Source organism: Fulmarus glacialis, unplaced genomic scaffold, assembly GCF_000690835.1.
Source record: "Fulmarus glacialis isolate BGI_N327 unplaced genomic scaffold, ASM69083v1 scaffold2850, whole genome shotgun sequence".
NCBI classification, from domain to species: domain Eukaryota; kingdom Metazoa; phylum Chordata; class Aves; order Procellariiformes; family Procellariidae; genus Fulmarus; species Fulmarus glacialis.
This window is the reverse complement of record NW_009186896.1, coordinates 7455-34611: the sequence shown is the minus strand read 5'-3', so window position 1 is coordinate 34611 and position 27157 is coordinate 7455. Positions and strand designations below refer to the sequence as shown.

The 27157-nt window shown below is 42.3% G+C and overlaps 1 protein-coding gene across 1 annotated transcript in view; it reads left to right on the top strand.

Moving 5' to 3' along the window:
- The window catches only part of SLC9A4 (solute carrier family 9, subfamily A (NHE4, cation proton antiporter 4), member 4), a 34442-nt gene extending 7892 nt beyond the window's left edge, over positions 1–26550 (top strand). Inside the window, exons 3-13 of the mRNA XM_009572958.1 lie at positions 1018–1277; positions 4436–4653; positions 9407–9609; positions 10761–10847; positions 12211–12281; positions 14608–14769; positions 19872–19968; positions 21981–22112; positions 22892–22979; positions 24304–24308; positions 26500–26550. Of these exons, the coding sequence (XP_009571253.1) occupies positions 1018–1277; positions 4436–4653; positions 9407–9609; positions 10761–10847; positions 12211–12281; positions 14608–14769; positions 19872–19968; positions 21981–22112; positions 22892–22979; positions 24304–24308; positions 26500–26550 (1374 nt within the window). The remainder of the gene's footprint in view (positions 1–1017; positions 1278–4435; positions 4654–9406; positions 9610–10760; positions 10848–12210; positions 12282–14607; positions 14770–19871; positions 19969–21980; positions 22113–22891; positions 22980–24303; positions 24309–26499) is intronic.
- The last annotated feature ends 607 nt before the right edge of the window (positions 26551–27157 follow it).

Here is a 27157-nt window from a genome sequence, read left to right as displayed (position 1 = left end):
CTACACCACTCATTACTGTGGAAACGTTCTATTAGTTTCGAAAAGGTGGATGAAAGTGGAATATACTGAAGAGTTTTCATTATGAATTTCTGCAGAAAAGAAATTATTGATAACAGAACTACGGTAAACTTATCTGCTGTAAATGAAATGAAATTATCTTTACAGACCAAATGATATAATGTAGCAAATTCAATCTTTCTTCTAATCTGACATTGTTTTCTTTTTATTACTGTGATTTCAAGCTTTCTAGTGAAAAGATATTTGTGAAGGGTGTTTAGGCCACTTAGAGTGCCACAGCTTTTGGTTCCCACTTTGAGATTGACACAGAGTTCCTGGGAAGAAGGGTAAGAGGCATCAAACCTAAAACATGTGAGGATAGAGAGGCTGTATTTATCTGGGTAGAGACAATATGAAACTGAGGCTACCATTTTCCCTTCCCTTCCCTTCCCTTTCTTCTCCTGCTTCCTTTCCTATTTCCAGTGATGTTTCATGATTTTATGTGTCAAGTACTATTGAAAAACTTTTAACATTCCAGAGTCCATCTAATGAAGCGTGTTCAGTCTACTGACACCTAAATGTGACTTAAATCAAAAGTGTGACTCAGTTGCCACCTGCCCCATCCTGAGTCAGAAAGAGAACCAGCCTGGGGTTGGTAAGGTACCCAGCCGGGCTTTCAACATCTGCTATGAAGTCAAATAACTAAGTTTACCTTCAGAAAACAAAAAAGCATGAGTAATTTTTGGTTACTTCAATTGCATTTAATTCCCCAGAATTTTACTCTTATAACATAACCATCTACCCTTCTTTTTTCTGCTATTTTTCAGGACACTTAACAGACCCTTAGTTCTGGGACTTGTTAAGAACCAGCAGAGATTTCAACTGTTACTTTGCTGAGCGGTCTAAAGCAATTTCAGGCATATACACACACACCCCCCCAACCCCACCCCACTATGAAATGAGTAAGCCTGACAGGTTCAGAAAGACGCCTGACTGCTGTCTTCTTCTTTTCACATGTAGGTTTTATATAACATCTTCATCGCCTTCACCCAGATGCACAGATATGAAGAAATCGAATCCATTGATGTCTTTGCTGGCTTTGCTCGCTTCTTCGTGGTCGGGCTGGGTGGCGTGTTGTTCGGCATCGTCTTTGGATTTGTTTCGGCGCTCATGACTCGATTCACCCACAATGTTTCTGCTATCGAACCCCTGCTGGTCTTCATGTTCAGCTACCTGTCATACTTGTCTGCTGAAACCCTTTACATCTCAGGCATTTTGGCGTAAGTATCCCTTACGGCTTTTTGGATGCCCTCTCCAGGAAAGTGGCATTGTTTTAAGGAGGTGGTTTGCTTGCGGTTTGTCTCTAGCCCAGACATCTGCAGGGGACGGCTTCTAAGGGATCTGTAAAATGCACTGGTAACTAGGAAAAGCAAACCCACAGTCAGTGTAGGCATGGATGTACTACTGAGGAGTGCGTATCTGCTCTGAAATTTTTTTAGATTTTTGCCCGTTGGAAAAAATACCGCAAGCCGTGGGTAAAATGACTAGCGCTGCCACCATCTGGCTGCCACCTCTGATAAGATCAGCAGAATGAAAGAATGATTTGATAACAGATCAGTGTATCTGTATTTATTTCTCAGCAGCATCACCATCAGATTACAAGAGAGATGAAAAGTAATGGGTATGGAAAACATAATAAAGAAGTTTGAGTTCTTGCTTTTGTATACAGCTGTGAACATCAGCTCTAACACAACTTACTGGAATTACATAACATTTGAACAGCATCACTGGAACTGAAACTGGGCAAAACCAGACAACCAAGAACATCAAGCACATGTGCATACTCATATGCATACTCATACACATATGCATATCCATATACTCATGTATGTGGATATTGACAATCATATTTTGATGTGATCTGGACAGCTTGATACTGCTGCAGTGCTGGGGACTTCTTCCTTAAAGTGCTGTGATGGCATGGGTGCTCACTGCAGAGAAAAAGCTGGCAGGTCTATGGACCGCAATAAATGCAGAGAGGGTGAGTATTGTGGGAAGGAAAGAGGATGGCAGCAGGAAGGAGTCAGAAGAGAAAGGAAGGAATAGGGGTGAAAGTGAGAGATTTTACGAGAAAACTGCTGGTAGGTGAATTTTAAAGATACCACACCAAACAGCCTCTCAGCAGGGTGAAGTGTAAAGAAATGGGAACCTGGTGGTGGTAAATGCTCCAGCTAGTGCTGCTGGCTGCTGCAGGCTCGGTGCCCAGCTGGTGGGTGGCAGCAGCCTTCATGGCCTGTGTTGGCTCGGAGCTTGCATGCCGGGTCTTGCGGGCCCTGGTGCTCCAGAAAGGAGTTCCCTTTATTGAGAACAAACTTGTTTAAACCTAACAAATACAAGCGTGTAGCTGTTAATGTCCAGACAGGTGCATTTATTCACCTCCACTTGTCAAACCCTGATTTTATAGAATCATAGAATCACAGAATAGTTTGGGTTGGAAGGGACCCTTCAAGGTCATCTGGTGCAACCCCCCTGCAATGAGCAGGGACATCTTCAACTAGATCAGGTTGCTCAGAGCCCCGTCCCACCTGACCTTGAATGTTTCCAGGGATGGAGCATCTACCACCTCTCTGGCCAGCCTGTGTCAGTGTTTCACCACCCTCACTGTAAAAAATGCCTTCCTTATATCATCTAGTCTAAATCTACCCTCTTTTAGTTTAAAACCATTCCCCCTTGTCCTATCGCTGCAGGCCCTACTAAAAAGTCGGTCCCCATCTTTCTTATAAGCCCCTTTAAATACTGAAAGGCCGCAATAAGGTCTCCTCGGAGCCTTCTCTTCTCCAGGCTGAACAACCCCAATTTGTTCAGTTTTAGAGCAGAATTGGCTTTGTAAAAACAACCTTTGCAGGATGGCCCTGCGAAGCAATATTTGAATATTTAACCATATTAAATAAGTAGTTAGACAGAAGGTATGTTTTTCTGAGCAATTAGACAAAGCAAACGGGTCTTGTACTAGGTTTTGCATATCCAACACATTTGCTCTCATTGAGGTGACTGGTGACTTTAGTTGAGCAGGATTAGACCTGCTACGTAGTGGGCACTAACACCCTTTCCTACCTGCACTGCCCAAAATACTGCTTCCCTGCCTATTCATTACACTAGGCTACATAGCTCTTTATTTCTTTTGCTTCTTATTTTCATTAGAGTGCTGAAATTATTAGTAATAAAAGAATGTTAATATAACTGGGATTTATTATTCTTACTGATTCATTAAGGAAATTATTGCTTGTTTTAAGGATGGGAACTTATTGTCACCCTTCTGAATTATTGAGGAATTCATTCATTTTTCACGTGGATCGTGAAAGTCTATTACGCATGTGTCTCTGAAAGTCAACAGTATTAAACATTAATGCCTAATGGCCTTGTCTTAGAGTGTCCTTGGACCTGCTAAATGTCTCAGCTCCACCAGAATACCCTTGAGATTTCTTTAGTGGAAATTAAATCAGCAGAAACTAGATGAAGGATTTTTTAATGAACCGTCAGTGTTCTCTGAATTCACAAGTTTGGAAAAATATCATCACAAGAAGCCCCCAAAGACTAAAATAATATCAGTAGAGACTAGATAGATGATGGAATATGTTACTAGCATAGAACTCAATCTATTTATTACTTATGACTATGGAAAATGAAAGGGGGAAGAGGAAACCCCCTTCAGTAGGGCTGCTTAAAGACTACTGCTCCGTGTGCTGGCTGGCTGTTGATGCCTCTGAAGCAGGCTCGAGTCTTCAATAACAGCAAAGAGGTGGAAAACATCCCTTTGCTTCCTCAGGCACATTCCCCACACCCTGGGTAACTGAAAAGGGGAAGGACACCTCTGTAGGATAACTGAATTTCCCCCTGCTGTACAGCAATGGGCTGCTGTGAGTGGAGAGTCACCGAAGCTTACCCTGGCCCTGCTGATCTGCCAGCCAGCTGGCAGGGAGCCGCCGGGAGCTTTAGCCCCGGCACAGGACTACTACCGTGTTCTCCCACCAGTACCTCAAAGGAGATGATCGCTAAGAGGCAGGTTATGTCCCTCTAACCGATCCATCCATAGGCTGGTACAAAACCATTGCCCTTTGTTTGAGACTCAAATATTTGGTGCTTGGTGGCTGCGTGTTAGGCATTCAGGATAAAACGGACTTTGAACTGGAACGTGATACCCTCACTTCCTCGTCAGGAAAGCTTCCTTTTTCCTGTGTGCAAAATGGATTTGTAAAGCTGAATGGAGATGCTCGTCTACCTAATGAAACAGCTAACATTACTGAAGAAATAAAATGCTTCTTGATATTAGGAAGGTCAGAGGCTGGTGATAGAGAGTGCGGGCAATGAAGGCTGAGGTTGTTGTTAAATGAAAAGAAAACCAGGTTGTGGCTGATCTCTAACGTTTTGTCTGGTACAGGATGACAGCATGTGCAGTGACAATGAAAAAATACGTGGAAGAGAATGTTTCCCAGAATTCCTATACCACAATAAAATATTTCATGAAGATGCTGAGCAGCGTCAGCGAGACCCTGATTTTCATGTTCATGGGAGTGTCTACAGTGGGGAAAAACCACGAGTGGAACTGGGCCTTCATTTGCTTCACTCTGCTCTTCTGCCTCGTTTGGCGGACACTGAGTAAGTCAGCTTTTGCAGGCAATCTTCTCCGCACCTCTGAGAGAAACGCTTTGGTGCAAAGGTATGTTAGAAAAGTCTGTGCAGACTGGCATAACCGGTTTAATAACGAATTTACTAGGCTTATGTTACTGACAAGTTAATTTCACAAATCTACACACAGAGAAAAAGGGGGAAAAAGCCCCAAACAAATCTGAACGCCTGTCTCTAGGCACAGACTTTATGATTAGGTGAGAATGGAATATTTTAAGCAAAATTAAAATATTATCATAATTATACCTATATAGATGCTTATATCTTAGTTAACTATATGCCCTTGGGTAAGTGGGCTTCATAGTGATTTTATCGCACACTTACTAATTAGGTAATGTACATCACACTTCTGGTGCTATAACACTACATGTCCTGGGTAGGAGTGCCGGAGGCATTGAAAAAGAGGGAAGGTGAAAATTAGATAACTGAACAGGGACTCTGTTTCCTTCCTTATACCACATCTAGGCCAACCACGCTATGCTATTGCTCCTCACAAGTAAACTCTGAAGTTTTAAACTGTTAGAAAAAAGTGCCTGTTTGAAATGACTCCATTTCTACACACAGTATCTCCCCATTCCTGCAAAGGTCTCCCTAATCTGTGAGACTGGGATTCCTCCAGCATGGGCAGAGCAGTTACAAATGATGTCACATGAGCTGTGGGACACAATTTCTTATCTTCTCCTAATATCCAGGATGGGTTGACAGTAACGTTGACAAAGGAGAAGCAGTAAGAAGCCTGGTGGTGCTCTGGAGGTGGTAGCAGTCCTGGCAGACTTCTCGTACAAGCTGCTCTTGTGCCTGTTAGCCAATTTACTGCAACTGTGGAAGCAGAGAGGCAACACGTTGCCATCTTCTCCCTCATCTACTAGTTCCATCCAGCCAAACACTCTAGCTGACATAAGAAAAGAAGGAATGACCTACCGGGTCAGACCGACCCTCTAGTGGTGTCTTCAACAGAGCCTGCAGGAGATGCTAATTAGGAAAGGCTTGCAAGCCTGGCCACTTTCTGAGCTCTGTTCATCTCCTACTTCATCAGCATCTACAGTCACTGTGTTAGGGATGTGAGAGGGTACACTCCTTGCCTACGTTATATAGGGGTCTGGTTTGGACCTGTTACCCATGAATTATGCCATCCTTTTTTGAACCTGAATATTCTGCATCAGGTTAAGTTACAACTGCTGCAGCAGAAAGCAAACACATTTACTCCTGGAGAGGTGATGAATTATGGAACACACCCTACTCAGCCACTGTTACTTGTCACTTAAATTTAGTTAAAAATATGAGTGAATGATGTTTTTGTAATGAAAGATATTTTGGAAGTAGTACACAGGAGAGGGTAAAAAATACAATTATGCAGGCAACCTTATTTCTGACATTTTTTAACTTTTGAGTACCTGAATTGGCCACCTTAATAACATTCTTTTTGAATTTCAGTAGGATTTTTTCAGAGTAATTTATAATTTTTTTAAAAAATGAGAAATCTAAATATTCCATCAGATGGCCTTGGAGGAGATATTCTGAGCACTGAAATTTAGGCTACCTTCACTAACTAAGTTAACAGGTTAGTTCCCCCATGCTCTCATTTATAGTCAAAGGAGGCCCCTCTGGAGCATCCTGTGGGGCAGAAATCTGCGTTGGGCACCCGCCACCACCTCCTCCCGCCTTCAGCCCTTGTCTATATCCCCTTTACATACAGAGCCCAGGCTTGAGCTCAGGGCATTGGCCCTGCATCATCTGCTATGGTATTGAGGAGGAACAAGACCTATCAGGTGATTCATCAGGGCCAGCTGTGCCCTGAAGGGGAAGGCAAAAAAGGGTTGAGAGGAAAAGGCAAGTGGTAGTTGCTGGAGACTGATTGATGAATCAACTGGAGAATATGCTTTGTCTTCTCTACCACTCACAAAGAAGGAAGAAATGGCTGAAGACGTGAAGATCAAGGGCAGCCTTAACTGCAGTGACTGTGATGATGAGACTGTGGATGCTAACATCCCGAGAGGAGTGAGGAAGCTGACAAACAGCAGAATTACAACCCTGGGCTTCAAAGAGCAGATTTTGGCCAGTTGAAGTGTTTGATAATATGGGAAGGGAATTGGCTGGACCTCTGGGCTCAAAATACTGTCTAGCTCGTGGCTAATGGCATCCCTCAGGGCTCAGTACAGGGACCAATATTGTTTTAATGTCTTCATTAATGACCTGGAGGATGGAATGGAGTGCACACTGAGCAAGGTTGTGGCTGACACCGAACTGCAGGGAGCAGTCAATATTCTGGATAGCTTCCATTCAAAGGGACCTGGACAGGCTGGAGAAATGGGCTGACAGAAAGCTCATGAAGTTCAAGAAGAGCACATGCAAGGACTTACATGTGAGTTGGAATAACTCTATGCATCAGTATAGGCTTTGAGTCTAGTAAGCAGCTCTGCAGAAAGGGACCTGGCCTGGTAGACAACAGATTGAACACAAGCCAGAATTATGTCCTTGTGACAAAGAAGGCCAACCGTGTCCTGGGCTACATTAGCAAGCGTGTAGCCAGCAGGTCCAGCAAAATGTTTCTTCCCCTATCTTCAGCAGTGGTATGAGTGTGTGCTGTCTCCAGAATGCTCTCTCCAGTTCTGGGTTCCCTAGTATAGGGAGGACATGGAGGTTCTGGATCAAGTGCAATAGAGGCCACCAACCTGGTCTGAGGCTGGAGCAGTGGATGTACAAGGAGAGTCTGAGAGTGCTGAGGCTATGCAGCCTGGGGAAGATATGGCACAGGAGAGGCCTTATTGCTTCCTACAAGTACCCGATCAGAGGAGAGAGAGAAGATGGAGCCAGACACTTCTCAGAGGTGCACAGCAATAAGACAGGAGGCAACAGACACAAGCTGGAACATGGGAAATTCTAATTAGACAGTAGGAACACATTTCCAACACGAGGGTGATCCAATATTGTAACAGTGGCCCAGCTCTCCATTCTTAAAGGCATTCAAGACTTGACTGGAGCTTTGAGCAACCTGATCCGATTAGCTCTGCTTTGAGTCAGGACTTGGACTAGATGACCTCCAAAGGTCCTTTCCAGCCTACAGTACTCCGAGTCTAATATTTGGGACCAGCTAAGTATTGGCATCGAACATCTGAGATTAAGGTGCTATTTCTTAAATGTCGCAGGTGGCTTATCCCTCGGTCAAAAAGAATACCAGAGCAGGAAGCAGATGTTGGCTTGACCCTCAAAGCCCATACACATTTCAAGACCTTTGACTTTGAAGCCTGGGAGCCCTGGAGGAAGACATTTAACCAGAGGAAAAAGAGGAAAGGGGAAACCTGTGAAGGTTCAAGTACATGCATCTGAACAGCTCTATTATATAGGGATGACACAAGTACTCAACAGTAGAGGTGATATAATTCTTGTGGGTTGACAGCAAAAAGAAAGTAATTAAATATTTTCTTGCTAATCCTGGACCAAGCACGGCCTCTAAGTTTTTAAAGGCTTAAAGGCTTGCTTTTGGAGTCCGTATTGGAATATCCTTCCAATCAAGAGAGAAAAAATGCTCTCCTGATACAAAAGCTATTTTGCTGCCACATGTCTGTCTTTCTCTCAAACACCCAGGGGAGTGCTAGAGCTCTCCAGAGGAAGGCCGAAATATTTTTCACTAAATTTGTTTGCTAAAATGATTACATAATTTTCTCTGAAGCTTGAATAAAGTAAAGAGAATTGGCCTGGGGGTAATATTTCACATACACAGTTTCAGTCTGATGCCTAGCATAGTTATAAGTAGTCAAAAAAGGTCTTGTATAAAGTGGTATCCAGCAACCTACATAACAGGATACTGCTACTGGCCTTACCTATAATAATCCACTGAGTTTATCAGTGACAGCTGTGTAAAATAACACCAGTAATTATCAGCATTTGTCAGCTTTCACTTCAGTAATTTAACAGTTTCCACACAAAACATAGCATACCTGTTTCCTATGGAAGATGAAGAAGATTAAGAGTAAATCAAGCAAATTGCTAAATGTACTCTATAAAGAAAAGCTGCAGTCCTTACACAGCCACAGCCTGCCTGATTAATTTTAACTTTTATTAAAAGCAAAATGAAAACTGAGAAATAAACAGAGCATTAGAGGCACAATAAGCCAGAGGATTAAAAATTAAAATGCTATTACTCTTTGCCTTTCAGTGAACCTGTCCACAGGACTTGTTGGTAAAACACTGTTCAAACACTTTGGGTAGACACTGTGCAGAAAGCAGGAAACATTGCAAGGGAAGGCACAGGAAAAACTCTCATCCAGTGGTTCGTCTTGTCTCCAGAACACTGGAGACAAAGAAGGCCAACCGTGTCCTGGGCTACATTAGCAAGCGTGTAGCCAGCAGGTCCAGCAAAATGTTTCTTCCCCTATCTTCAGCAGTGGTATGAGTGTGTGCTGTCTCCAGAATCTGTCTCCTTCTTTCTTGACACTTCGGTCAAGAACTGTGCAACATAAATATAGAAAGCAAATCTTTTCCTCTAATCTCACTTCTAAACTGCATAAGTGAATTTAAATCCTGAAGCAGTTAGGAACCACGTTTTTTTCTAGGAGATTATTTCACACGAAACAGATTCAGCAGTTGGTCAAAGGAAAGCTACAAGAACCCAAAATTGAAAAGAAAGGTCTGCCAACAGCTGTCTGAGCCGAGATGTTGTTTTGCTTTAAATATTTTCCTTTTCTCCTTGATTAATCATAGTTGTGTTTTTTTCCCTTCCTAGGTGTATTTGCTCTCTTCTACATCAGTAACAAGTTCCGAACATATCCCTTCACCTTCAAAGACCAACTCATTATTTCCTACAGTGGCCTTCGAGGATCCAGCAGCTTCTCTCTTGCATTCTTGCTTCCAGTGAATCTCTTCCCAAGGAAAAAATTGTTCATTACTGCTACTCTTGTAGTTATATATTTCACTATGTTCATCCAAGTAAGTGTATTTCTTAATGGATTGCTTTCATGTAAAAGAGGTGACTGAAAGCTTCATAGTGAAGATAACATTGAATTTACTCTTAAACTAGGACAAGCTATCATATTTTATGGCCAGATTCAGCACTGCGCTGTGTAATCACCCCTTCAGGGCTTTTTTTTTTTTAAAGTATTATTAAATAACTTTTTCAGAAAGTCTGTATTGAAAACCTCTGTCTTCTAAAATATTCAGGGAAAAGGGTACTTTGTGTCCAAAATCTCTTATATTCACTCCACATGTGCTTCCTAATGCTTCCAAATTAAGAAGCATTTTAACTTTACATTTTAGCACAGAATCATTCTCTACTAGTGGTGTATCTCAAACTGAAGAGAAAACAAGATGTCTGTTCTATGAAGGATTTTGAATTTTTTACTTTTATGTTCATTCATCTTGGAGACCAAATGAGAACATTTTTAAATCCTTTGTAAAATAATATTAAAGAAAAATAAAGTGAATAATTCAGATTTGTAAGAATAGGTGTCTACTTCAGATGTTTGGGTTATTCCACTTGGCTTACACTGCCGTACCTGGAAGAACCGGATCTTCTGAAGGTCTTGCATCCCATGTTCTGTATTTTCTCATACCAATATCTCAGATACTCTAGGGTGCCAATGGGGCACTATGCATTTGTTGTTAGGCACTTAGATTCCACCAGAATGTTTCAGAAAAAAACATTTTGTTTCTATTTCCCTTTTAAAAACACTATTCTGTAGCAGTGCAGTAAAGAATTGGGAACAGCTGAAGATGGTTTCTAAGTGAAACCCCCCCCCCCAAAAAAAAATATTTAATTCTGAAAATGTTGAAGTAAGAGGTTTCAAGATTGTAAGAACCTCATAAAGATAATGTTTTCTTTCAAGAGAGTGCTGTTTTGAAGAAGGTTGGCAATGAGTCAGTTACTTCACATAGTTAAAACATGTGGATAAATACAATCTTGTTTAAAAAAACCCTGGTGCATGATTTTTTAAAGTTTTTGAGTTTTAATCCTCTTCTGTAGCTCTCCATAAAAGTAATAGATCATTCTTGCGTCTAAGACACAGCTTTCCTAACTGATTAAAATTAAATTATTTTTTTCCTAAAAGATAATTAACATTTCCTCATTGTTCCAAATATAGGGAATCACAATTGGACCTTTGGTCAGATATCTAGATGTTAAAAAGACCAACAAAAAGGAGTCTATCAACGAAGAAATTCATGTGCGAGTAAGTTTTTTATATCAATAGCTGGTATCCTAAAAAAGAAGAAGAGAAAGGATGTTCCAAAAGAGCTGGACAGAGGGAGGCATTTGGTAGCACTGGCATTCAGCAGATTTGGAGACTGAATGCTTTTAAGAACATTTGGAGGAAACCCTGGGCATAATTTTCTAAAACATGATATCTCATTTATATTCATAGTGACTTTCATATTATAATATCGTACCACAAGTGTCATGGTGTAGCAGGGTCCTTACTTCTTGATACTTGTGACCATGGGAGGACAGAAACATAAAGGTAGCATTTACAAAATGCACTCATCATGCTTCCCAGCTAGATTTGTCAGATATCTTTGTTGCCGTCTTTTGACTGGTTCTAGACACACTGACATCTTAAAAGTCTTTAATCAAGTTTTATCAAATTGAAATGAGTCGAACCATTGGTCTGCAAATTTAGTTTCAAGTTATTCTGAGTAATCATCTTTTTCCTCTCTCAAACATTTGCTTTTGCTCTCAATTTACCATTATATAATATAACAGAAAGCTGCTCAAATGGACTTAACAACACTATACAAAATATACATACATGCTTTCATTTTCAAAATAGGGAATACATTTGAAATTAACAGAAACACTGTGCTTTAAAATTAAGCACGTGTAGAGACATTAGGAAAAGTAGAGCATCTCAATTGATTTGATTTTGATGAGCATTTAATTCTTACTATTTCGTCCTTTACACTTAACCTTGAAAGGAATTTATGTTTAAAAGCACCACTTCTAAAAATATGTATGTAAGAATTCGCCATTTTTCTGTCTGTTTCTATAATGCTAGAAACACACAAAAGATGACTGAAAATCCTGGTAGCTAGCAGTGATGAACTTACCAGTCTCATGACAATTTGCAAAATCCTCAGAGGACTTGTCGGTCAAGGCAAAGGTTAAGGTGTGGGGTACTTGGCCTTGTGCCCCTCTCAGGGAGGTCACACAGGAAGAAGGGAAACTTGGTTGACAGAACCAAGAATTTAGTTTTTGGTCTCAGTAGACAAAGAGGACCAGGCAATTTGGATGCTCAGTATCATCTTCCATTGGACATAGTCCTTTACTGGGGCCTATACGTTGCTGGGTGATGGTGAGATGATAGCAGACTGACAGACTTGTCACCTCCATCAAAGTATTGCCACTGCAGCCAAGCATAGGAACTGCCACAGTGGGATCTTTGACTTGATTTTGAGAGAAATGTAGATGTTTTCAGAATTAACTCACACCCTCCAATTAAAAAATCTCAAAATCCTGTCAACAATTGTGTATTTGTGGTGACATTATTTTCTCATAATGGCCATAAAAATAAAATTTTTCCATGTTTGTTTCTCTAGTTGATGGACCACTTGAAGGCTGGTATTGAAGATATATGTGGACATTGGAGTCATTATCAGCTGAGAGATAAGTAAGCATCTCTTATTGCAGCCTACTATAATAAAATAACCTATCACGTAAAATACAATATGTAAATAGAATAGGAAATTAATCTTGTGCCCCATAAAGCTAAAATAGCATGAAAATATTGGGGATGTGTGCAATATCTCTTTTTAAAAAGTGAACTCCTGAGTACCCGTTATCTCTTGGGAGTGCGGTGCTCGTATATTGCCTGCTAAATTGCCTTCTACGCAAACAAGCAGAAAATAAGCCTTCTGAAACAAAAACATAGCATGGGAACCCATGCTGCAGATATCAGTCTGTGCACATAGCTTCGGCATAAATCTTAGATCCATGGCAGTGCTCCTTTAGGTCTGGATTTAGAACAGAAGCTACGTAAGGTGTCAGTGCTTCACTGACTTTTGCTGTAAGCCTCCACAGCAAATATGATCCCTTGTTGGTGAGTACAGATTCAATAATAATTAGTCACCTGTCCTTACAGGTCTTTGCATTCAGTAATATTTAAAATAAGAATACCAAAGGGAACGGTTGAATTTAAATATCCAGTAGCATAAGCAGGGATTTTCAAGCTAGTCTTCACTCAGAAATGCAGGACCTGCATTGTGTCTTCTATAAGCAGGAGGATGTGGTTTTGTGAAGCTTTGTGGCTCTTCCAGGCACTGCCCAAAAGAGATGGACCTGCTATTCTGAGCTGCCGTTCCCTTTACCTTTTCCCTAAGGGAGCCCTGTGATCATGTTGGCCACCACCGCAGCATGTAAAGGGAAGAGTGGGGAGAGACTAATCTTCCTTTCCCACAAACATCTTATTATGGTGCTGGGGGCTAAAAGTTATCCCTAGTTATCCTAGCTATGCCGAGACTTCTGTGCTGGAGTCCTCTGTCTCACCTTTCAGCACTGGACCCCAGCAATCCACCCAGGAGGGTCTGTCAGCAACTCCTTTCATGACTGGGTTTGTACCTATGGAAATCAGGAATTAAGACTGGGAAGCAGGCACCTGGTTTGCATCCCGTTCTTGTCACAACGAGGAGTAATGACGCAATGTGCGAGGGCACATACCAGGACCCCGAAAATGTCCTCTTGGCTCTCACAGTACAGAGATAGCTTTAAGATATCCGCTGGGACCAGACCGCTGTCTGTGCAGTCAATAAGCTAAACAAATCCCTGTTGGAGCAGTAATTCCATTGAAACAGCTGCATGTACCCATATCTGTGAGAAAATGTTATCCCCTTATCTCACATCTATCCAACAGCTATGAAAAGAGAATTTTGTCCAAGCTAGCCATAAATGTAGTGTTTCAGTTCAGGAGCAGACTGAAAAAACACACTGTATGTGAAGACATTTAATGTAAAAAGATTGTATTAAAAGGTATTCCCTAGAGTTTTCTATGCAACTTTAAAGACGTTTCGCATATGTGTATCAGAATTAATTACCTAAGTGGTGACACTCCAGGAGGCTTTCTGTTACATAGAAAAACACAAAGAGCTCTAATCCCAGTGGAAACATTTGTGTACCTATCTCTGCTATTAATGTATAAAAAGTAGCCTTCCTTAAGAAAAAATGTACAAACTCTGTAGTGCTTTTCCTAGCATTGTGGAACACATTACCTTGCTGCGGTAAACTATTCCTTTGAAAGAAACGTGTATGAAGATCTGCTGTTGTTCTGCTAAACGTCTGCCTGAAAGCACATACCTGTTCCAAAGTGTACACACACACATTCACATTCAAATTATGCCACACATTAGCGATATTTTACAATCCGCAGCATGCGAGCTATGCAGCACATAGTATTTTGTGGTCCATTCAATTTCCCTGTTATTCAGAATACAAAGAAATGTATTTTCTCTGCCCTAATTGTCAGGATTCAAAATTATCAGCAACATAATAGGCCCAAACTACTGTAACTGCTGGGCCATTTAGAGCCTCATTGGTGGCTGGCTGAATAGGCCAGGATTACCGTAAGAGCAGCTGCTGCTGTTATGCCATACTAGACTACAACATTTGTACAAAAGCGTGGAGACTGGCCATATTGTTTTCTGACAAATGTGGTGGTGTTATATGCAAACACACACACAGCCCTCTTTTTCGCTCTGATTGCAGCTTGTTTCTTTCTTTTGTCTGGTGGGCTTTGCAATCTCTGTGGACCAGTAGACCATGCCAAATGTCCTCCTAAAGGTCTCCGCTCACTAGGCCTTCAGGAGTCCACAGATGCCTCCAATTTGGATTCAGTTTCTATCACTGAATTATATATGTGTGCATTTGAATGAAGATCAGCTTGTACCACAGAAATAAAAACACATTTCCTTTTTTACACTTTGATTTTAATATCTCTTTTGCAGATTTAAGAAGTTTGACAATAAGTATTTGAAGAAAATCTTAATTCGGGAACACCAGCCCAAATCCAGCATTGTGTCATTGTACAAAAAGATGGAGATAAAACTGGCCATTGAGATGGCTGAGAGTGGCATGAAAATTTCAAAATCATCCACAGCTTCTTTACAGTGAGTACTGACCTCCTGACCCTTTGCAGAGTAGGGACAGAAAGGAAGGGGACAAAAATGAGGAAATACCCAAGGGATTTTATGACTTCAATAGAAATGTAAGAAAAAAAAAAGACAGTTATGAAAAGAGAAGTCACTGTTTTGTGCTGGCAATTTGGTGCTCACCATATTTGCACTTCGGCTCTTTGTTCACAGAGTGAAAATTAAAACCAGGGACATTTTCTGTTTCTCTTCAATGATGGGCAGTTCTGAAAAAGAATCATGGGTCAGGCCCAGCAGCCACTCTGGCTGCTTTAAATCACAGCAGTGGTTCAAGGTGGCCGCACTCGTCAGTTAGCTGGCCAGTGGGTTTTGCTCATCACTGCTAGGTGCTGGGAGACCTGCAGGAGAGCTTAAAGCATAGGTCCTGACTCCATTATTCCAATCACAACCATTCTGTGATTCTATGATTCTATGAAACAGTAATGCAACTTGGCATCAGGCAGACCAGGGGAGAAAACTGGTGGGATCTCCAGAGCCATCACTGAGGGAACTACGCTTTAGGAGAGAAGTCTGTACAAATATTCACTCCTGCATACTGTAACTGCTCTGCATGTATTTATCCTCACCCTGCAACCCACTGTCCAGAGTGTGGGTATTGCTAATGGCACTTGCCCCCACAAACTCTTTCCTGGGCTACTGCTGGCCACTGTGGCTGCTGCTGCCTGCTCTCTCCTGCTGCATCCTTCAACCCCCATTTTGCAGCAGCCTCTGGCAGGGCCCAGCATATTTTCTTTTTTGAATGATCATCTCAACCCATACCAGAAAGTCCAAATACTAACTGGACGTTAGACTAAAATCTCTCTTGAAACTTCGGCTTAATCATGTCAAGATTCATCTGCTTTCTTGAAACTGATGTCAGCATGCAGCGTAAGAACCTTTTCTTCCCAAATCACTCTCTGCCGAACGGATGATATTAAAAAAGTTTGCGTGTCTGTCAGGCTCCTTTCTGTCTGCTCTATTCCTTTAACTGTTCTGAGCCAAGAGAAAATGTGCAAGGTTGGTAGACAATCTATGGCAATCAAACCACATTCCTCTTCTTTTCTTGAGGGAAGGAGAAAATAAGAAAAATTGCTTCAGCGTAGTTCAGAAATTCTCTCCTGAGCTGAGAATTTAGACTGAAAAATATTCTATAATAAACAGCTGATATGATGGACTAATTTTTGCCAGCTCTACTCTGGCTGTAATTGAATTTTACTGTGCATCAACCTCTGACGCAGGTTCTCTTACTGAGACAGCCTTTTTAAAAATGAAGTGTTAACTTCAGAAAACAAAGTGCAGCCTGTGGCTCAGAAACATTCTGGTTCTTGGAGGCTGTGAGAGTGTTCTAGGAAAATATTTGTTTTCCCAGTGTTGAGCACTGGAGGAGACAGGATAGTGAGCTAGTTGTTGGATCTTTGGCCTGAGCCACTGCAGCAGTTCTTATATCTCCATTCTCCTGAACAATTAAGTGAACCTGCTTAAGACTAGAAGGTTTCTAAACGTATTTGTAAATTGTTTGATTGTTATCGTTGAGATAGCTTGTACCTAAAGACCCTGTCTTCAGTGAGGATACAAAAATCTAGCCATGAGCAAGTGGAGATTTAAAATCAAATTCCAATGTATGGCATGTAAAGCAATATTTGCAGTGCCACAGTAGTGAGAAAACTCTCTCGCTAGCACTTCTGATCCGTTCTGCAGCCTTTAGGCACACGAGGGGAAATGCTCTACAATAATCAAAGCAGATCTCCATCGCTGTGAATTAGCATTATTCTCAGAAATTGCATTCATGCTGGTGTGATTCCTGCAGGCGGAGTGGGTGTCCGGTATGCAGTATTTCCCGTGCAGACTGGAGAAATTTGCCCATGGACTGTGCAACAAAGAATCCACATTTGAATGAAAACAGAGCATTTTGTTATGATGTTTTGGAGAATATAAACCTTAGAAATAAGGGTGGAAATGGCAAAAGCAGAGCCAAGCAGATATTATCAAAACTGTGTTTGTATGGTTGTTTTTTGGAGGAAGTATGCCCATTAGAGAGAGACGGGTTGATGCTGAGCTTACTTAACGTTGGCTTCATATTACTGCAATACTGACTTTGGTAAGAGTAAATCTTAGAATGTATCAATACAATACAGATCAGAATCAAGTGCCATGTTGTCATTTGTGGTGGAGCAGTTGTGCTAGAGCTGTGCCTGATGAATGTTACTTCCTTCACAGGACTAGTGAAGATTGGTGGACAGTTCATAAAGTTCAAAATTCTAGATATTATATATAAAAAATAATCTTACAAGGTTTGTGGAAGGCATTTTATTTCCTCCATGTATCAACTATCTCCATATCTAAAGAAGAAAGAGATACTGGAGACACTGTCATGGTACTCATTACAGAGAGACAGTCAGTTTTCATGGCATACTAACATTTCAGTATTTTCTTTACAAATATATCTCCCGTGCTGTGTTTTGTTGTAACATGCCGGAAGTTTCCATAAGAACAAAGAAATAGTTTCAGTAAGGATTGCTTTATGGGTTTGGTAACATACCAAACTTGTTTGGGTTTTTTTGAAAGTTCTTTTTTAATGTATTGTATATTGCAAAATGTAATAGCAATCTGTTCCTTATTACCATACCTGTGCATTGTTATCAGTTGGGTAGGTTAATATCTAATCCCATATAAAGAATACACATTTTTTATTTGTGCTCCAGAACAATACAGACTATCTTCATGCTGTTTGTTCTCTTGCTATCCCAGCTCAGATGAAACTCGGGGAATTTTATTTATTCTATTTAAGTCACTTTAAGAGCAAAATGATAAGCCTTTAAATTACTTAGGACTGGCCACTTCTGTCCTGGCATATGGAGAGGGTCAGGTATGTGATTGGAAAAGTAAAGAGATGATCTGATATCTTCCCAGTGGAGTTCTGCTTTCCCCTATTTAGCTGCTTTCCCCTATTTCTTCCCAACAGTAAGGTATAAAGATCCTGTGGAGACATTCAGTGAAGTGTGGACCAGAGAGACAGTTATTCCCTATGATGTCAAAGCTGCTTGCATCAATTATGTCAGTTTGATTTGCATTACACAAATGAGCCAAGCCTGCATTTTATAGGCTGCTACTCGCTGGCAGGCTAGATTGCCATTAATCCCCAGGGGCTGTGCTTGTGTTTGCTTTCCCGGGTGTACCTAGAGTCTCTCTCTGTTGTCCAAAGGGACAGCAGCTAGGGCCTGCTGACAGCAAAAGGACTGGTTTCCTTGCTGTGGAAAGTAGCATACATGGGCTGTCCCACAGCCTGGGACATGGCCAGACCCAGTATGGAATAAAGGTGCATTACACCTGAGCCTGGAAACTTGGTGGCATCCCTGCATCCTCTCAGTGTTATCCCTGAGAGCTGAAAGCAAGTGAAAATCAACCAACCAACCAACCAACCAACGAAAGAACATATCCAGCTGGCCTGGAATTGGGTGGTGGTGATGGTCTTTTTTCCCTGCTGGTAAATACCTAGCTTTGTTGTTGTTGCTGTTGTTGAGAATTGATGAATGTCAATTAAACATTTGTTGGGAAGGATTTATCAGGGCCAGGATAAGATTTCTGATCAAATCCAGAATGGGAGTCCTTTTCTGTCACTCTGGCTTGCCAAGAGTTAACAGGTAGACTCATGGGTCTCTCATGCCTCAGTGAGATCCTTAACCTATCGGTTACCCCAGCCCAACCTCTAACACTACACCTCAACCTATTGTCAATTTCTCTCTTTCATTTTACTTCATGAAAAATTTGGCAGGTCTCAGTTTTGGTCTGATGTAGAATGAAAACACATACTGAAACCTTGAAATATATCAGGAATTAATTCTTATATTCCAGGGACTTTGGACAGGTCCAGGCCACCAGTGCTTCCTGTCTACTTGATGGTAAGAGGCAGTAGAATGTAGAATCCAGGCAGCTCATGATGGGCCTCCAAGTTTTCAAGATGTTCACGTTAGATTATAGCACAAAACAGTGGTAATCTTGTTAAACTAGCTGTAATTGCAAATTCCGACCTTTTTCCTACGTTTACAACATAATCTCAGTTTAGCTTGAATCCACCTTCCTTTGCCGTTAAAAGTTTTTAATTTATTTTAGAGGGAGTACAAAATAAATGCACACACATCTTTGGCAATACTGTACATTGATCATAATCCATTCTTTAATTGCACAATTTACAGACAACACTTTAGGGACATCACTTAGCTGAGAACAAAGATTTGCAAGTACATGTTTTTAAAAAAGAGGCAAGAAAGCAAAATGGAGAAAGGAAAAAAACAGAAACAACAAGAGGAACTCAGACTTATTCACCCTGGATGATCACTATCTATTTCCCTTTCTTTCCTTGGGAATTCAGCCGAATGCTAACTCTCACACAGATTGACCGATTTAGCAAAACGAGTTCACGTTTCACAGCAGCACTCCTCCATTGTTTTGCTAGTGAAAAAGCCAGGCAGCTACAAGTGACTGTGGGCTTCTTGTGACAGTTTGTTAAAAATATGAAGATGACTATCTTTTAGGTAGTTCTTTCATTTTAAATGCAGAAACAGGCTCAGTAGCAAGGAAACCTTACCCATTCTCCTTACCACAGGGCAGGTCTCTCGGACTTCTTAATTGGCATGTGCTTTAGTTGTTAAGGATTTGCTGCACTTTCTCAAAGGGGTTAAAAGCAGTAGGACCACAAGGCCCAGACTGCTAGACCATGCTGAAGAATGTGTTCAGACAGAGGAGGAATCTTGCAGTGCCTTCTGAACGTACAGCTGGTTGTTGCCCAGTCTAATCCTTAAATACCAACTTCCTTATGAAGCTTTGAGAAAGAAGATTTTCTGCTGCCAGCTGTATGAGGGCTTAGGGCCCATTCTGACTATCCAGTATATTGACAAAACCTGGGAAAAAGCAAAATCTGACATTTTTTATTCATCTTTGGATGATTTTGTGGTGCCATTGGTCGCTGAAAGGCTCTTCATAGCCTTCTGTTCTAGCACTAAAAATAGATCATGCATCATTTCATGGGAATAGTATTTAATGAACTCATTAATATCATATTTAAACTTCTCTTTTATTTACAGGAGTGGTAGAAATCGGCGTGTGCACAGGCTCTCCCCTGCAGAGGTGGAGTCCATGAGAGATGTCCTGGCACATAATCTATATCAAGTGCGACAAAGGGTGCGTAAGCGACCTGCTATCGCACACTATTTGCACACTGAAAGCTCTTGTTTGCCCTCTCTATATCATAGCCAAGGTGGCTGGTAGCACCAGGACCAGCCCTGGGATCATGCTGGTGGGAGACGTGGGCCCGGAGCCCGCAACCGTTCTGACCGGGAGCCGCACGGGGAAGGGAAGGAGGGGAAGGAGCCCTGGCTCGGGGCTCGCTTCTGGGTGGAAAAAGGAAAGCAGGTTTTTTCCATCAGCTTTTCACCCTGACGGCAGCGCGAAAAGCCAGGAAAATCTGTGACTGAGCTGTAGAGGTCAGGCTTCCCTCGCCGTACAGCTACCTGTGACTCAGAAACCGCCTTCCCGAGGCTGCCAAACATCCCCGGGGGAGTCTGAGGTCCCAGAGCATCTGGTGTGAGGTCCCAGGTCCTCTCCCTGGGGGCACGGACAGCCTGCGCGGTGGAGGCTGGCTGGCTGGACGGCCAGCTACCCGGCACCCGGGGACGGATGCAGGGCTTCGTGGGTGGCAGCAGGCTGGCAGGTCACCAGCAGCAGTGAAATTCCCCTGTGGAGGTGGGTGGACCAGCGATGGTAAACATTGCATAGCCCAAAGTCAGCTGAGAGTCAGGCTGGTAAATCCTCGGTCTGTGTGGGAGCAACAGGTTACCCTCGCCACAGGAGGAGAAAGGAAAAATAAAAAATTCCACTTCCTCTGGAGCTTCACTTTACACGTTTGGGTTTTTTTTCCCCATAAAATGGGGGTGATATAATACCTCGGCAGGGATTTGTTTTGCTGAAATTTGTACTGATTCTGATGCAGCCCAGTGTATAATATCTACTTAATCCAATCTTGGGCCTAGAATACGACGGAGTGCTCTCCTACAGCAATGAGTGGTAGAGGATATATTACAGTAACCTTGAAATTACGCAGATAAATGGGGTTAACTCGTGTAACACATTTACTAGAAAGTGCTAGGCCCTGCTCATTGAAATGTGTCATTACTAATATGATATTCATTCCTAATATTGTTTGATTTTCCATGGCCAATTATCCTTATGATATTAATTTCTTATCTTACCAGCAACAATTTGCATATATGGCTGCCTCTTAGATTACTGAAATGAACTTTCTCTCTTCAAAATCAATTACAGTAATGACTATTTGCGCCAGTCACTTCCTATGTGGTATTGAGAACATTTTGGAAATGAAAGATCAGAAGTAAAATAATGCCACTTCTAATACTTCACTTTCAACTCTGAAGGCCTGGAAATGCTCTGGCTTACCAGACCAGCTTTACAAGGACCCTTGCAAGTGAGACTGAGATCAGATTCTGCTTTTTAAGAGGGTTTATAAACTTAAGTGAATATTTCTCTTTAAGGCAGATAATTATTTCCCTTATTTCACAAGATGTAAGCAATAAATTAAAAAGCTTGTCCTAAAAGATGCTCAGTTTTAAGGTAATGTTAAGGTGTAGTTTGTCCAAGTATGGAAAGGAAACTCAGCTGTGCACCTCATTCTGGAGATGTGCTCTTCTTAACATAATCTTTTGCTCCGGGGCACATCTGCAACTTGCTCCTGGCTCAGTAATATTACTGCCAAGGCCCAGTGGTGGGTTAACCAGCTATCTCTCTCTTGGGACCTGCCTCAGATCTGTAGCTCCCAACTGTGTGATCAGAAGAGGGCTGACAAAGGGAGGGCAAGACCCGAGATGTTAACAACCTTGTGTCGGTGGGTATATTTTTATGGTACACTTCGAGCAGGCATGAGTCTAACAAAAATGGCATCAAAATGTAGCCCTTGAGCTCCGAGACTTACAGCTGTGTTCGCATTTCCTCCCGTCTTGCTCTGCAGGAGTGAGGCTAGTGCGAGGCTGCATTTTTCCACGTGATACCAAAGGGAGCTGCGGTGAGCCGGTGGCCGGGCCGGGGCAGGTGTCCCCTTGGCTCTGTGATCAACCAGACTGCACAAGGTTAGTAACATTGCAAGTGCAAAGAGAATCAGCTGGGTGCATTTTCTGTTTCAGGCACCAGCATACAACCGACACAACTTGCCTACCAACACAAATGAGAAACAAGCCCAAGAAATCCTCGTCCGTCGGCAGCACAGCCTGAGACAGAGTTGCAGGAAGGGAAACAGCTTGCCTTGGGGTGGACCGGTACCTGTTGTGTAAACTACTATTCATGTAAAAAATGGCTCTGCTTCTCTGTAAATAAGGAAAGAGACACCCATTTTTATATGCTTTTTGCAATAATTAAAATGGATACTTTCCCCAACATCCTCATGCAGCAGCTAAGAAGAGTGAGCTTCACTTAGCATGTAGACAGCAACATTTGTGTGTCCTACCTCTGTACTTTGGTCAGAAATCAGCTACTATGGCTGTAAGTAGTAAAATAATGTAACTTGCATTGGTTTGGCATGTGCAAAACACAGTATAATCACAGCTGTGTGAATTTGTGGATTCACAAAAGGCCTGATGCAAAGCCCTTGACACCTTGCACTGACAGTTTGGGCTGTCAATCAGTAAGAGTAAGATTTGTCTGACCAAATGTAGGCATTGGATAGCATAGACTGTTAGAGCTGAGATAATCAGAGTTAAGGAAGAGAAATAAGTTCTTGCTGGGTATATTAATTTTATTTAAAGTTGTCACCTGAAATCGGAAAGGTGAATCTTAGAAGAACATATTTCTTTCCACTGACTGTAGAAAAAACCTAAGGCTATTATATCAGACACAGACTTTTTCATTGAAGCTGATGTTGAGCTCAACCTACCCAAGCCAAGCATCGATCTTATTCACACCTCTCTAAATTTGGCTGTAAACGTGCAGAGGCACAGCAGAAAAAGCATATAACCATCCCTTTTTACCATCCCACCAAATAAGTACAAATTGCGGAGGCAATCACGGGCACTGAACACATTTCTGTCTCCATACACAGGCTAGCACCACGAGCATACGCTACCTCTCTTTGCCTCAGGGCCCCAGCCAGCCCACTAGACGAAAAGCCAGGCGTGTTGCTTTTACAGGTAATGGAAGTGCTTTACTCTCTATCCTACTCCAGCAGTGAAAGAAACTTGGCCAGTTGCTCGGTGGATTTAACAGTACTAAATGAATACTCCCATGGAAGTCTCTGGCCTCTTTAAATGAGCTACACCCTTCTCTCTTATCTTTTTTATCTATGTTGTTTATATGGTCATTACTGCTGCAGTTTCTATCTCGTTCCAGCACTGCCTGGTTTCTCTTTTTCCCTCTTACACAAATATTCCTGTGATTTCTGCAACTTGGCCTGGCTGTGAGGGTATCTGTGTAAGCCTGAGAAAGCAAATTATCTGTTCCCTGCAGCCCCACAGACACAATTGCATGCAAAATTGTTAGGAGTTGCTGAACCCGTAGCCCAGTCGAGGTGAGGCTGCTGCAGCTCCGTGCCCCCAGGTCCCATCAGTAGCGAGGCAGAGCAGGTATTCCCAACAGACATCCCCCCACCGTTAATTCAATGTACACGTACACACGGCAGGACACACAGAGCAGCACAGGCAGGGCACAGCGCTTACACAAACACAAACAGCACCAACCACCTCATCCTGGTCCCCTCTCTGCCTGATCAGGACGATAGCCGTTAGTGGACAATTATATATACATATCTGCTATCTGAATCCCCCAGTAGCTGGCCTTAGACAAACACTCTGCCCAGTAGCTGGCCCTGTCTCCCCAGTCGGTGGCACTTGGGCATGTGAGCCCCTGGGGACACAGCCCCATGGTAGCTGCTGGTACTCAGAACGACTCACATGCACACACACACATGTACAGATGCTCTTCCACCCCAACCCATGCACTGTAGATCCCTCCAGTAGATGACCTTGGACACCCAGTCTTCCCCATAGTGGGCTCCTGGATCCCCTGGTCTCCCCTTGCCTCACACACATGTGCAAACAGGTCTTTCTGGTACCTGCTCTGGATTATGGCCTTACCAGTAGCCAGCCACAGACCCCATGGTCTCTTCAGTCACTGATCTGGACCTCCTGCCCCCTCCAGTAGTCAACTCACAGACCTTTTGCTCTCCCCAATGTCTGTCCCAGACTTAGGGTTGCTCCAACAGTTGGTTCCCAAGCCTCGTATCCTATTCGATGGCTACCCTGGCTTGGCGATTGCTGGTGATTTCGCATTGACATATGCACCCACACAATATGCATGCACCCCAGTCTCTCCAGCTGCTGGCACTCAGACCTCCACACACACAGGTACACAGTATAGGGAACTGCTCACCCAGGAAAACAGTCAGAAGTGGAGTTTAATGAGAAGGCAAGACAGACTGCGCTGCACAGGGCATTGCCAGACACATGTACTGATCAGCTCCTGTTTACATGCAAGCAGCCCTTTTAATCCCCTTTTTTCTCTATTTTCCTGCACTTGTTCCTCCCCAAACTACCCTGATTCCTTCCTTTCCCTGCCTTTGGTTCTTGCCCTAAACATCCTATCATAAGTCCTGTATGATCCCAAAATGCTCTCCCCAGACATCCCAATAATGAGCCCCGTACCTTGCCACACCTCACTCTATGAGGTGCCCTGAGGAGAGCCTCTCCCTTGGCTCATCATGGTGGGTCTCACCCTGCCCATGGAGCTGATCACCCCTGTGATGGATCAGGGCAGGGGCTCAGGCTCATTCCTCTGACTGGGATACTGGGGGCTCCCCTGCCAGCCCTTGTGCCTTGGGGCTCCTCTATGTTTGTGGAGATGAGCCTCTAATCACATAATCTGACAAAAAATCCTGGCAGAATCTGTCCCCAAGCAGCTAGTCTCTTCTCCCCTCTTCCCAGCTTGCTCTCTATGAACGTTTCTGTAGTAATACTGGTATTACTGCATAAAGTTATCAGCCAGTCTCAGGTTATCAAATGTACACGGTAAAATGCAGACCCATCCTCACTTACACTCTAAGTAAGGAGACAGAGGTTAGGGATGGAGCAACACTGAATCATTGTGTCCATCTGTAATCTCCCTGACTCCTTTCTGTGTTTATTTATGTGAACCTGAAATGCATTTGGGTTCCTTAGAAAAATTCCTTTTAATTTCTGGCAAAATTAGCCATAGTGATTGAAACTGTATTTTTAATCTTCATCTTTGTATCAAAAACTTGGACAACAAAGTTTGTTTCCTGCAGGTGCAAGATTATTTTCTTTCTTCCCTTTCTGTTTTACTCTGTAAGAGATGAAAGCAAAAGAGATCTGTGTAGGCAAACCATCCCCTTGGGGCCGGGCACTCACACGTGATGGCAGCAGAACAGAAACCCATAGGATCTATTCAAAGGGGAAAATCAAAGTTACTTAAGGGGATTTTTTTTTCATACAGATGATTCTTTTCTGTTCTGTTTGTCAGAATGTCATGGTGGGGGATATGTGTCTTTCTAAAAGACTCAAACTGTTCTACACAGCAGCCTCACACCTAAAAGCATTTCAGATACTTTCAAGGGACCAAGTCCTGGTATAGCAGACAGGCACATTATTTCAGTGGGGAGAAGAGTAAATCCTGAGGCAGTGAATGCAGGTACATTTCTACTAATAGCTAGGCCTGAATTTGAGCCCTGCCTTGTAATCCATCCAAATAACTAGACTTCTTGGTCCAGCTTCTGGCTCCATCTTAGGTCCATTGCGTAGCTATTCACACCACTTTAAATGTCTGCAGTAGGAGGAAGACACCCTAAACTCCTCTCATAAACTGTGTTAGGATGTGATGAATTGCACTTAGGAACTGGCAAGAGAAATACTCAGTATGTAGGAAATTAGAATGACAACCTCATATATGCACATATGCATTTACAGAGATAAATGCCACCTCTTCTGTCTATGCCTGGAAGCCCTCCTGGAATAAGCATCCTCCAGCAAGCTTGGTTTAGGTCTTATATATAGCATGTGCAGAAAGTTTAGTAACTAAAAGGTCAGAAATCACCACAAAGAGATCCTTAAATCACCTATCAGCTCTTTCCGCCATTCATACAAATGCATGATTTCTTTGACAGTATATATCATTCATACTTTGTAGCAGTGATGCCCCCAAAGGGCTAAGTAGAAGCCCTTCAAATCTGAGAACACCTATCTTATTTTATTGTTCATGGTGTGGTATGCCCACGTGGCCTAACAGAAGCAGGTTCTGCTCTTAAAGAAATCTGTGTCCCTGTTCAGTGGAGGTAAGTGCTGGTGCATGCGCTCTTACTTTGTACCAACTGTGGAGTAAACATTAACTTAAAATAATTTCATAGTTATTCAGCTGCAATAACTTGATAAATTTTGACTGTGTGACTATACCCAGTACATGTCTGCTTTAACTGCAGCAGGATATAGTCTACTTTTACTGTTCATGGACCTTTGTGTTTATCTGCCAAAACCATCTGACTTGTTATGAGCTGTTTCTTAAATTAACTAATTTGCTAGTGCATAGTCAGACTACAAGTGGCTTTAAGAAATGTAAAAAAGTATATTCTGTAAACTCAACATAATGAAAGAGCCAGTTATTGGCCTATTGCAGGCAAATTTTTATTGTGTACTTGTGGCAAAGAAACCTGGTAGAAGCAGGTCTGACACACCCAATGTAATCAAAGCGCCCTAGAGTCAAACTCCTGGTTTCAGGTGAAACTGTTTTCTTCCCAGTTGTTAACCACAGGTGACTAGTAAACTTGACTTTTGATGGCACTAAAGTCGTCTTCTTGGTCAATTTCTGTCTTATGCTATGGGTTTCACAATGCTTTTCAGCCATGGTACTGGGTCTACTTGTGAAATTCGTAGAAAATTGAAAGCTACATAATGGAGCACTCTTGCCCTGTGAAGGCATTGAGCAGCTCTGTGAGGCACTAAAAGATAGCTGAATGTGCTTATTTGCTGGGGTTTCAGGGTAGAGGCAAGATCAATAAAATCTTTTCAACATCAGCTTTGGGATGAAAATAAAAATTTAAGATTATTTTTAGTTCTTGACTGCTCTCTTATTCTATAGCAATTATTTAAAATGCTTCAGTTCCAGGGTTTAAAACCGCAATGCTGTATTGTATTGAATACCCTTTAACTGTCCTTGCCAATACCATGGTGTTTCTCTTTCCTCTTCATCAAAATATGAATTCTTTATCTATTTTCCTTCAGAGCGCCACGGAAGTGTCTCTGATGCTGCCATCCCGGTAATGTTCAGACCCCAGCCCCGACTACGTCCACTCGAAGCAAAGCAC